Here is a 13,741-nt window from a genome sequence, read left to right on the forward strand (position 1 = left end):
CTGATAAACATTTTTAAAATCCTCTTAAAAGTATGCAAACAAGAAAGAGAGGGCAACAATCACTGTGTATAGATGTTTCGGTTACTGGCCTAACACTATTCTTTTAATAGCTTTCAAAAGTTACTATTATTCAAACATTACTGTGTGAATGAATAAATACCTTTATATTTTCTCAGCAAGTCATACCAAAGCATATCATAGTCCAGAGCTTAGATTACTTTCTAAACTAACTTTCTATTTTCTCTTCTATTTCGAGATCTTTCCTAGCCATTTTCTGCCATTTAAATTTTTTCCTTAGGGATATTAATCCCCCTGATACTTTCTGCTAAGGCAAGATATTCTTCCAATATTTCCTTAATACCATATGCACACAAAGCTATAATGATCCATAAAATGCAAAGAATGTTAGAAGTATCAGTGTAATGCTACAGGAATCCAGAGGAGGAAAAGATCAGTTAACATTAGGGACACGTATGAATTTAGCATTGAAAAATGAAAACTGGCCTTAACGGAGGGAAAGGGAACGATGTAAGAAAGAAAAGAGAAAAATCATGGACAGTGTATGAGAATTGGTACTGGCTGAGTCTGGCAGGAGTAACAATCACAGGAAAGTTTCTGCTGACTCCCAGAGGCCTAAACACCAGGCTAACATAAAATTTCAACTTTGTTAAATGAGCAGCAAAAACTTAGGTGACTACACAAAATAAAGTCAATAGGAACAAACAAAGCTCTGGGCTCATTTTGTCCTTTTAGGGGAGAACTGGAGCGGTAAAAAGAGGGAAAATCCCGTCTTTACTTCGAACATCAAAAATCAGCAAATTTTATCAGGACCAAAGGAAAAGTAACACATTGAAGTAACGTAGAGTGAGCTTCAGTACATGCATCAAAACAAACAAGACAAGAGGGGAGCTGTTCAAAGTCATTTCTAAGTATCCAAAATTAGAGGTGGGGAACTAACTCAGGCTTTTTTCACAGCCCAGTCAGTTCTTTGGGACCTATGGAACCCATGGCCTCTATTCGTAACAGAAGCCCAGGGCTGCCATGAAATCCTCTTATCTCTAAAGACTGCTAAGTGTTTCCAATGTAGCTCAAGAATTAAACTTTGTTTCCAAGAATCAGGTATCTCAGCAGGATGAATGAGGCCTCAGAATTTAAACGAGACTGTTCCTAATCTTTATATCCTGAATACCACAAATACTATAATGATCTTATGAGGCCCCCTAGTGCTCACAATGTAGACATGTTATAATCCAACACTGACCCCAGAAAAACCCTTCACTGTTAAATCAACTATGGAATCAATCAGCAGCCCATCAAAATAATAATAATAATAATAATATATATATATATATATATATATATATATATATATATATATATATATAGCACTTTAGGGAAATAAGTGACAGGTAAAATGTAAAGAACCTATTTTGATTAATTCATCTTGAATTACTTTGAGCTAACTTCCACAAAACAAGTAAAGGCCCAGAAAAGCCTAAGCAATGTTTAACAATAAAATTATTTCTCAAAATAGAAATCATTCTATTTTCCTTTTTTTTATTCATCTAGCTAAACTACTAATGTATCACATACAACCCTCAAAATAGTGAAAGCTTTAGATAGTAACACATGATTTAGTCTTTGGTAAGAAGTTCATCACTCAAGTGATTTAAAAACACACACACACACACACACCTTATTTTAAGTCAGTACACATTACTTCCCCAAAAGTTGATTTATCTTCTGCAATATCATAATGTTAAGTCTGTATCACTGTAACAATTGTAATATTTGTTACGACATTCTTCAATAGCATTCTCTTGCTTATTTTCTTACTACTGGGACTTCCGATTGAGGAGATACCAGCAGCTGGGAAATGTGTTACAATGACTTCATGTTAATATAGGTTTCCAAGTCTGAAAATAACGTACCTTTCTTTTTGTGTATATAAGGGAACCCATCCAAGAACCACTACCAACCTTCCAGCCCCATCCCCACCCCACCCTCAAGGGTCTTGGCAAGACCTATGGAATAATACTAAGAAACCCTTTATCCCCTTGTGCTTCCCCTTTCCTTTCTCTTACCTCCTCCTCACAGTGGGAGAGACTGGTCTAATTGGTAAGACTAGGGAAAGGGGCACTAGCCATGCCTAATTCATCTCCTTTTTCTTTTGGGATCCAGCCTATTGATGACCGCCTCCTTCCCCAATGCAGTTAATCTGTTCCTTTGGGGAGGTGAGGCCTCCAAGTCGTCCAGCTACCTGCCTGTGAATGGGTGAAGGAGTCTAATAGAGTAGGTAGGTGAAGAACATTAAGTCACGTTCTCTAAAACTAGCCAAAGCTACTATTTCAATCCTTGACTTCAGTATGAATTTCTAAACTGTATAATAGAGAAAAATATGACCAGTTATCACTCTAACAATATGAACTAAAGAAGATTATCCTTTTAATAACATTACTCATTTTCTGTACTTTATTTGACTGGGAGAAAGAAGGATTGAACATTAATTACCCTGAGCATACTTGCACACACGTCATTCCTTGCATATTTCACAATAATGAAAACCCAAGACCTATGGGAACAAGATCTTACATGGAGGTCATTGATCATTTATTGTCTTCTACCTTACATCAAGTGGACACACGTCATCTTCTAAATGAGAAGGCTCTTCCTTGAACATATACATCATGTCTTATTGACTAATTTCATGCCACTCATTAAATAATTTAAGGTAATTTTATATACTAAACAAAGCTTCCCTTAATATCTCCAAAAGTAGTAAAACGCCTGCTTTTGTTAGGTTAAATAAAGTCTTTTCTTTAGTTCAAAAACATACATGAGATCCTTACTTCTTCAAACCAAAGGTACTTTAGACTTATACCATAAACTGTATAGAATTCATGGATCATATGAGGATATATGAATAAATGTTTGCTTCTGGTTCAGCTTATAAACTATCTTTTTTTTTTCTTGTAGAATTCTGTGGGTTTCTATTCTCTTTTACTTTTTCAATTTGGCATCTAAAAATAAAACCATAAACAACTTTTAGCACTAAACCAATGCTCACAAATCATATTCATTTACATTACCAATAATCCCAAAGTACAAATTTGCATTAAAAGGATTCATTAGATTCCATATGTAATCTATTACTATTATCAGGAATCTTATATAAGATGTCTCCAACTTCACACAGCATTCAGGCTCATTTTCATGGTGACTTTTTAGTTGTTAGTAATTGCCATGTTGGTTTCTGATGGGGGGGGGTGGGGAAAATCACTAAATTTCAAGCACTGTTCTAACCTTATGCCCTGGGACACTAGTACAATGCATATATCAGAATACTGAGGGTTGACTCCTCACTGGCTACACAGTTAGCAAAAGGGCAGAATTCATAGAATACTAGGCCCGTGGTCAACTTTCCTACCAGTAGGGAGTAACATGTATAGCCTCTACAATCCACAATTTTCTCATCTGAAATTAGAGATGATAACCCTTATCTTAGAGAGTTTTAAACTCCATAAAAAGAGGGAAAAAATGTGAGAAGAAAAATATATGAGAACCACAACACATAGTAGGTATACAACAAATGGCAGTTATTGTTCTAATCAGTCTCAACCAGAGTTCTACTGCAGGTGAAGGCCACCAGGGGTTCACAGCACTGTTGCAACAATTACTTATTTAAAGAGACTCTGAATAGCACATTATATTTAATATCAAGTCAACTTACCCAGACAGGAGTACAAACCCTGACTTATCCAAGCTAATATGGCAAGAGTTATGAGGTCACCAAAACTAGCAGCAATGGGGGTAGCAACATTATCAGGATTTATGCCAGTCTTCTTTGAACCAACAATAACCCCAACCATTATTATTCCTGGAAGAAAGAAAACTCATTACTTTTTATGCTATGATTTAGAGAGAATCAATCCCCTAAATACTGAAATATAAAAGCTAGACAAACAGTGAGTACATCATTTCCAGTTAGACTGCTTAGATAAGCTGACTAAAGCAAACAAAACATTTTACTCTAATGCTCTGGCAAAATGCCTTTCAACAAATTCCAAGTAGGGATCATAGAAGATTTGAGAAGTTCAGTGTTACATTTAGAGAACTGAAAAGCTACTGTAAAATAACATTCAAGCTGAAGTTTCAAATTTAATAACATGTATGTCTTAGATGTAATGTATATTTGTACCAAACCCAAAGATTTTATGTTAACCCTCAAATAAGGAATGAAAATATCAAAGAAAAGGTGATTCGTATTTATATGCACAGCAATTGGGAAGAAGACCAACAAAAACAGCTTTGTCTACATGGTGGTAGCCAGAATGCTTGCTTCATTTTATTATTTAAAATCGTTGAAGTATTAAGAGGGAAGTAATTAAAATTTGAACACTGGAGACCAGAACACAAAAAGCAGTCTTTATAAAGGATATTCTTTAAAACCAAAGTTTCTGTCTATGAACTTCCAACTAGAGAATAGAAGATGAAAATACGACTGTGTACTTATACTCCTAGATATCTATTTTCTTGAATCATAGAAATGGGGAAGGGGGATTGATAACATTTACATCCATACTCAATTGTATAGATTTTCTCATGCCAACATTTAGAGGATGCAGTGCAGAGAATATTTAAGATTAGTTCACTTATATGCTAACCATAAACCAGTATGGAAGCCTAAAAATGGCTATGGGGGGGAAAAAAAAAACAGAATCTCACTGCATTTTTAGACTGAAAATGACTCAAAATGATTTTAGTCTAGCATTACTCATTTTATAGATAATAAAACTGAGGTCTTGGGAGTAGAGCTTAAATTCTTGTTGAAGGTCACAGAGCTTGTAAGTAACTCTACTTCCATGTTTTCTACTACCCCAATAAAGCCACAATTATTAAAAGTAGAATCTCTGTCTTGCTTCAAATAATTTCTCACCTCTTATATTCTGGATATGTTTTCAATCTATAGACTTACCTTTCCCATAATATCATTGTAAAAAGAAAAAAAAAGCAATAGAAAAGTTTTTAAAATGTATTATGTAATAATCAAGATGTGCTCACATAGAATCCTTTTTTCAAAGTCAGCACATTTAAAGATCAACATGGAAAGTTCTCCCAGGACAGGATGCCATCCATATCTTTTCAGCTGAACACAAATATTTTGCCATCATGGGCCAGCGGAAAGAGCTGGGAGTCAGGAAACAGGTTTTAATACTGATTTTCTGCAAACAAGCTGATGAAATTAGGTAAGTCACCTTACCTGAGCCAGTTTTCTCACCTACAAAAGGTGGTTAATAGTATCTGCTCTCTCTACATATAACTATCATAAAATTAGAACACACATTGTTCAAAGTAACAAGCTTTAAGCACATGTATTTTAAAAGTCTGAATTCTTATGATTTTGAAAATCCTAGGCAATACCAATAGTTTTTACTGAAAGCTTTTAAACAATTATTTCTAAATGAAGCAAGATTAGAAAACAGAAACGAACTTAAGGTAAAAGAAGCTAATGCTTTGACTTTTTTTTTAGTGTTTCTTTATTTTTGGGGGGGGGGGGGAAGGGGCAGAGAGCGATGGGGACAGAGGATCAGAAGCCGGCTGTGTGCTGACAGCAGAGAACTCATTGCGGGGCTCGAACTCACAAACTGTGAGATCACGACCTGAGCCGAAGTCCAATGCTTAACCAACTGAGCCACCCAGGTGCCCCAAATTTCTTTTAACCAGAAATTAATTTCCCAATAGCTTAACTTCATCCCACTTTGGCCAGTGTTAACACCACTGAATTCTGGTAATTCTATATATAGACAAGAAACTACCCTTAATAAAAGTATCAAAACAAAATGCTTGAAAATATTTTGGAAGTCAAGTCTTAATCTTAGTAAGATTCTCTAAATTCCCAGAACCTAACCAAAAAAGTTAGCTTAACAGTTTTATAATCACCTGACGTGAGAATTTTCTATTTTTCACCTTGCTGGTGATATAAGGGTAAGAAGATGACAACTGTAAAATAAAAATGATTATAATTTCATAATAAGCTAGTTCTCTACTGTTAAGTTCTTAATAAATAAAAAGAATGATGCCGCAACTGAAAAGTTTTAAGGTAGTTAACTTTTATTTAAGTTTATTTATTTGGGGGGGGAGGGGCAGAAAGAGGGGGAGAGAGAGGGAGAGCCCAAGCAGGCTCCATGTTGTCAGCTCAGAGCCTGATGCAGGACTTGATCCCACAAACTGTGAGATCATGACCTGAGCTGAAATCAACAGGTGGATGTTCGACCAACTGAGGTACCCAGGTGCTCCAAATGTAGTTAATTTTTAAAACTTTCTGGCTTTTTGGGGCACCTGGGTGGCGCAGTCGGTTAAGCGTCCGACTTCAGCCAGGTCACGATCTCGCGGTCCGGGAGTTCGAGCCCCGCGTCAGGCTCTGGGCTGATGGCTCAGAGCCTGGAGCCTGTTTCCGGTTCTGTGTCTCCCTCTCTCTCTGCCCCTCCCCCCGTTCATGCTCTGTCTCTCTCTGTCCCAAAAATAAATAAACGTTGAAAAAAAAATTTTTTTAAATAAAAAAATTAAAAAAAAATAACTTTCTGGCTTTTTAAGTCTAAAGCCAGTAAAATACTGTGCTGAGCATATAGTTATATTTGTATTGCCACAGAATTAGTAAAAAAAAAATTTTTGAAATCTGAAACTTCAAAAAATTTTAACAGAGGGACTGCTTTTGAAATTCAGAATTCCTGGAATCCTTGCTACTCAAATGACAAGCCAGTAAATCCTCTGCATGATTTCCAGAAAGGAGTTTCTCAATTAATTTAATTTATAGAAACTAATGAATTATCTATTTTCTTGATCTCATTCGGGAACTCTACCAGAGTACCTAAGTCCAAGAGACAACCTCAGAAAGCCTGTTCTACATTAAGGTTTACATACAACAAATATAGGTATTTGTGAAATAAGATATTTTAGAAGTTTGTAGATAAATGTTCTCTCCTTCTTGCACTCTTGGTGGGAATGCAGGCTGGTGTGGCCACTCTACAAAACAGTATGGAGGTTCCTCAGAAAGTTAAAAATAAAACTACCCTATGATCCAGCAACTGCACTACTAGGTATTTACCCAAAGAATACAAAAATCCTCCTTCAAAGGGATACATGCACCTTGATGTTTTAGAAGCATTATCTACAATAGCAAAACTATGGAAACAACCAAAGTGTCAGTCAACTGAGGAATAAAGAAAGAAGATTATGGTATACATATATATACACCATATATATGTTTTATATATATATAAATATATACATTTATATATATAAATATATGTTTTATATATATAAATATATGTTTTATATATATTTATATATATAAAAATATATATGTTTTATATATACACACACATACACACATAATGGAATATTACTCAGCCATAAAAAAGAATGACATCTTGCCATTCGCAGCAACGTGGATGGAGCTAAAGAGTATTAATGCTAAGCTAAATGAGTCAGAGAAAGACAAAGTATGATTTCGCTCACATGTGGAATTTAAGAGAGAAAACAAAAGAGCATAGGGAAAAGAGAGAGAGAAAGACAAACCAAGAAACAGACTCTTAACTACAGGGAACAAGGTGGTAGTTACCAGAATGGAGTTGGGCGGAAGGATGGGGGAAACAGATGAAGGGCATTAAGAGTACACTTATCATGGTGAGCACTGAGTAACGTACAGAAGTGTTGAATCACTGTATTGTACGCCTGAAACTAATATGACACTGTATGTTAACTGGGACTTAAATAAAACTTAAAATTTTTTTCTCTGTGGTTCTTACAATGAACAGGTATCATTTCAATAAAAATAGTCGACATGGAAAATAAATTATTTGAAAGTGAAGGATGGTACAGTAGCCATTTCTAAATCCACTTACCCTGCAGAAGAGATGCAATGAAGGCAGTTGCCACACTGCTAGAGCACAAGAGTATGGAATGGTCAAGATAGTATTTCCCCTCTGGAATCCAGCCCAGTATAATTGCTGCCACAGCTGCTAGAAAACCAACCACTGTTGCCTGAACCTAAAAAAATTTTTTAGAAAGTCCAACTGAATTATTCATTTCAAAACCAGTTTTTACTTCATTATGTAAATATGCATACCAAAAGTCAGAAGAAAGGATTGCATCTGGTCACTGAGCCGCATTACCTTTTGAAGAAGCCACTCTATTTTGGTTTTAATATTCCCTAAGGCAGTGAGTTCTCGAACTGCCACGATCTGGTGCCAGTGGGTATGGAATGGGGTCCAGGCATCTGTTTTTATGAAGCACCTAAAGTGACTCTGACGGTCTAATCCACAGATCATCTACGAAGATACCAACCTTAAGACTGAAACGGAAACGTGTACCCAATCCACACGACTGAAGTCTGACTTCAGAGGCAGTGCTGGTAAGAGACTGGATTTTATGATCAAATGATAAGAATCTGACTCTTGGCTCTATCACCTAATTTGTGGCAAGTTATTTAAATTCATTCACCCAGCAAGTACTTATTTAGAATCTACCACGTAGGAGGCGCGCTCTCCTGGGTCTTGGGATACACAGTACTCAAAATAGATTTATTCCTTGTTCTCCCCCAGCTCTTATCTATTTTTTAAAGAGACATTTAAAGAATCTTTGTAAAGATTCTCTTCTCTATGAAAACACAGTTGTGCTCAATATTTGAGAAGAATTTCTAGGTGCTCACAGACTCTCTGAAGCCAGTCCATGTACTGGAATCCAGAGCCATCTCTGGCTCCCATCCTGACCAACAGCTGCAGGGAAGGAGGATGACAAGGGAAGGGTACAAAGAACAGAAGGAAAAATTAAGCTGAGATAGAAGTTATTAGAATGATGCGACGAATAATTTATACTACCACTCTTACTTAGTAAGAGTTCAGAATATTAAGAGACTAAAATGCAATATAGTTTCAACTTTTAATTTATAGTAGCTTACTTGTTGTTAAATATTTTGATTATTAACCCTGCCTAGGTTCCTACAAGTTCAAGCTAGAAAAGATCACAGACATCTCTAATGCAATACCATGGTTTAAAAGAAGGGGGCCAGGAAGCCCAGAAAAGTTAAGTAAATTAACAAAGTTTATGCATCTGGTGAACGTTAGAGCTCAGATTAAATCACAGATTTTCTTATTTCGAATCCTGTGATCTTAGAAGCAGCTAGACAAATATTTCTTTTAAGCCCACATTCCAAAACTCATTTTATTTCTATGTCTTTGAAATACATTACCTGAAATTACTTTTCTGCAACCATGCCTCTCAACGTGATGTCCTAATTGAGCTAACATTAAAATAGTGAGTGTTCCCTAAGCCCACTTGCTGGAGAGTTACTAGAGGCTGCAGTCCTGTGTCTTGGGCATAGTAGGAAGTAGTGGAAGATGAAAAGACATTCACCTGAGATCAGAAGGAGCTGTAAATAATCCATATATAATCCATGATTTAGTGTATATGTAACTGACAATTTAATGTGTTCATTTAGATGAGCTTGAGTAATATTAACAGATTAAGAAAAACTCAGTTTAAATAAATATATAACCATAATACATAAAAGGGTTAAGTTTAATTTAAAAAGATTTACTTTAAAAAAAGTAGAAAAAAAAGTACCTAAGCAATGACGTGCTAAATATTTATTTGTACAGTTATTAACTCAAGTACTCAAATTCTGGCTCTCTTACACACTTATGATTAAAAATTTACACATATATATATTATATTTTAATTACATGTTTTTCAAATTTGGAAGAACCTGATCAATTTCTAGAGAAAGAAAACTTTTCAGCAGTCATGGGTATCCATTTACTCTATCACTTTTTCATTGTACTAAATTGTTTTGAGCCCCCCGAAACAATTAAAAAAATTTTTTTTAATGTTTACTTACTTTTGAGACAGAGAGAGACAGAGCATGAACAGGGGGAGGGGCAGAGAGAGAGGAGACATAGAATCCGAAGCAGGCTTCAGGCTCTGAGCTGTCAGCACAGCTGACACGGGGCTCGAACTCACGGACCGTGAGATCATGACCTGAGCCAAAGTCGGACGCTCAACCCGACTGAGTCACCCAGGTGCCCCAAGCCCCCTGAAACAATTAAATGGTAGTTTTTATAGCACTAATATTTATTCCATTCTTACAGGTAACACCCAAGATGTATAAACCCAAGATCCATAGGCAAATATCTGCATCACTTACCTGCTTTAAAGCCAAGTTGCCAATTATTAGGTTCCACTTTTCAATGGGTGAATCCATCTTCCCGATATTTACCTGTTAAGATAGATACTTTCACATATCACTGACTAATCATATGCTTTCAACTCTGTTTTAGCAGCATATGAAATCTTAAGCCAAAGATAATTCTTTAGTAAATCTGATGAACTCACATTTTTACTTAATATAAATCTGATTTCACTACCAGCCTTGAATCTCACATTTAGCTTGCCCAATACGTTTAGGGGAAAAAAAAAAACACTTTTTTTAAATTTAACTACTAGCCCACAAGAACTAGCGGGCCAGTTAATACTATCCATTTGCCCACTGTTTACAACATCATCAAATGTCATCCTAACATGCCAAATTTTATGTACTGAAGCCCAATAGGAATAATCACATAATTCTGAGCTGCTAGCATTTTATTCCACATCATGAAACTAGTCTAATTTGAAGAATTAGTGACCAGAAAACCCAGGATTAAATAAGTCATTTATATGTACATAATTTATATTTGAGCCATGACTAAAACTCTTAGCAATAAAAAATTCATTCAGTTCACATATAAATTTTCATTGTGTATTTCACTATTAAAATTTATGTATCTTTCTGCTAAATGGAAGAATACCCTCTAAAAATATATTATTCAATTGCTCTATATGCTAAATCATTACTTCTCAACCATTTAGGACTCAAAACACGTATATCCAAATCTGTCGAGTTTTTCTAATGCAATCATTTGGAAAGCAGTGAACAATGTTTATTAAAAAAAAAAAAAACATACCACGTTGGGTTTCAATTATTCATCATCTGCTTGGTCATGGAAGGTTAAGTGAACGGGTAAGGTAGGAGATACATAAGGATTGTTATTTATCAGTAGAGTTTAGCTCACTGGCTTCAGACCAGAAGATTAAGTGCTACATCAACATTTCCACTATCAATTTGGAAAACAGATTCTATTCTCGAACCTCCTTCTGGGATCTAGTCCCAAAGTATCCAGCAATGCAAATATTAAGATTTCTCAGTTTTTCAGTATAATTATTCATGCTGCCTTTATTTGCAGATTTCTTTCCTAAGCCTGGAAATCTACATTATTCATGAAATTTGTGTTTGTAGCTCTAACAACCTGAGTCTTTCCTCCAGTGAGTAATGAGGCAGAGGTAATGTTTAAAGAGCGAAATCCACTTAGGGTTTAATATTCAGGAAATAGGCATGACAGAAATTAGTGTTAGTTTTAGTAACTTTTAGAAAAAAAAAGTCTATAGGTATAAGAAACAATCTAAAATGATTCCACGAAAAAGCAGAAGATGTGAAGACTCCAGGATTACTTGATAGTCAGGAGAGGTAGAGACACACATACACTAAGGTCTAGGAAAAGGTCAAGAAAGGGGTGTCACAGAATGAATGAGTGCTATGGATTAGGTATGCTACTGTGCCAGATTCACTTGTAACATTGCCACAGTTCCTGCTTAAAGCCTGAAGCTACCTTCCTCAAAATCCTCTCCCCTAGAGCTGCAGGTTACAGTCTGCCAGTGACAGGAGTTTGCCTAAGATTTGGAAGGCAGAAGTGAAAGAGAGGCCATTATTTCTGTAAGGTCTTGGTAATCAGACACGGTAGGCATCCAGATGTCTACACTGCAATACACCCATAGCTTTCTTCCTCTTCTCCAGTGCTTCAGGTTATTTCTCCGACCCTTCCATCACAGATCTCTCCTTCTCCCCCATTTGTGTAAGCCCAAATTGCTCTATTAGATTCCTTATTGCTCTCTATAAATTCCAATATATACCAGGGCGGTTCTAGTGAGCAAACCCATACTGATAGAACAATGTCACGCTATTCAATTGCTCTGTTTTGTAAATGATGAAGATCACAATTTCTAAGTCCCTTCCAGATCTATAAGTCTCTAAATCTATAGTTCTTTTAGTCTAACCTAAATAACAAGTTAATGTATGATGTGAAATAAAATATATTTCACATTTTATGAAATATAATTTATAATGAGAAATCACAATGTATTATGTGAAATAAAGCAGAATATATTCACAAATAAAAATCGCCTTTTTTTGTTTTTAATTATAAAGCAAAGATTTTTAGAAGGATAAAAAAAAGACGAGAGAGAGAAATGTTGATCCAAACTTAACCATGTAGGGAAAATACTTATGGTACAGGCGTGCATTGGAGTGGAAGTGGGAGTTTGGCAGGAAACTGAAAATTGACCTGTGCTGTCCAAGAATTGGGCTGATCTAAGATACTGGCCAGTGGCCTAGGATCAGCATGAATCATCTAAATTTTTCCAGAGTAGAGAGGAAGAATCACAAAGTGTTCTGTTTAAAGGCTTTTGCTAGACCTACTTTTATTCAATTAGCTGACCTGAATATCCTGGCTAGAAAATCTGAGAACTAAGAATGTGATATAGTAGAATATGATCTGATAAAGACTTCTATATGACCTGGGTTAATATTTTTTAATTGATATGTATTTTATATATTTTAAATATATATATTTTATGTGTTTTAAATATTTTAATATTTATATAAACCTGGCCAATATTTTTGCAAAGACACTAGTTAATTTTTTTTTTAATGTTTATTTTTGAGAGAGAGAGAGAGACAGAGTACAAGCGGGGGAGGTGCAGAGAGAGAGAGGGTGACACAGAAGCCGAAGCAGGCTCCAGGCTCTGAGCTGTCAGCACAGAGCCCGACGTGGGGCTCAAACTCACGGACCGTGAGATCATGACCTGAGCTGAAGTCGGACGCTCAACCGACAGAGCCACCCAGGCGCCCCGACACTAGTTAATTTTTAAGGAAAGAGAGCTTGAGGTGTCCAGAGCCTGAAGATGTTTTGGCCAACACTGTGGTTTTAAATTTTTTTTTTTTAATGTTTATTTTTGACAGAGAGAGAGAGACAGAGTATGAGCGGGGAATGAGCAGAGAGAGAGGGAGACACAGAATCCGAAGCAGGCTCCAGGCTCTGAGCTGTCAGCACAGAGCCCGATACGGGGCTCGAACTCACGGACCGCGAGATCATGACCTGAGCCGAAGTCTGATGCTTTAACCGACTGAGCCACCCAAGCGCTCCATTAATGTTTTTAATCTAAATGCCTTAGCTTGAGCCTGCAATCCCTACTTTTTATAATCCCTACACCTTTTTCTCCATAGATGTATATGTTACTTTTCTGACCCTGAAGCACATGAATTACAGATAGGCTTTAAAATATACTGGGACCAAAGATAAAAGTAGGTTGGAATGACCTTGAAAGTACAGATTTACAAATATAGTTACTATACTTGGTATTGGAAAAAAATATATTTAATATGTAAATAGATGAAACAAGGGTACCGAAAGTCTCCACTGAAGTATTAGTCTTCAATATATATATATTAAATATGTGCTCCAGGGGCACCTGGCTTGCTCAGTCAGTTAAGTGACTAATTCTTTGACTTTGGCTCAGGTCATGATCTCACAGTTCATGAGTTCGAGCCCCATATCAGACTCTGTGCTGACAGCACAAAGCCTGCTTG

General features: G+C 36.1%; 1 protein-coding gene across 1 annotated transcript in view; it reads right to left on the reverse strand.

Annotated features, from left to right (window-relative positions):
* SLC41A2 (solute carrier family 41 member 2) overlaps positions 1-13,741 on the reverse strand; it is a 94,985-nt gene that overhangs the window by 53,076 nt on the left and 28,168 nt on the right. The window contains exons 3-5 of the mRNA XM_047067129.1: positions 10,205-10,276; positions 7,905-8,049; positions 3,731-3,877 (exon numbers count right to left, since the gene is read on the reverse strand). Of these exons, the coding sequence (XP_046923085.1) occupies positions 3,731-3,877; positions 7,905-8,049; positions 10,205-10,276 (364 nt within the window). The remainder of the gene's footprint in view (positions 1-3,730; positions 3,878-7,904; positions 8,050-10,204; positions 10,277-13,741) is intronic.

Source organism: Lynx rufus, unplaced genomic scaffold (genome assembly GCF_022079265.1).
Source record: "Lynx rufus isolate CCGP_SWC_20201006 ecotype Redwood Valley unplaced genomic scaffold, mLynRuf1.p SCAF_7, whole genome shotgun sequence".
NCBI classification, from domain to species: domain Eukaryota; kingdom Metazoa; phylum Chordata; class Mammalia; order Carnivora; family Felidae; genus Lynx; species Lynx rufus.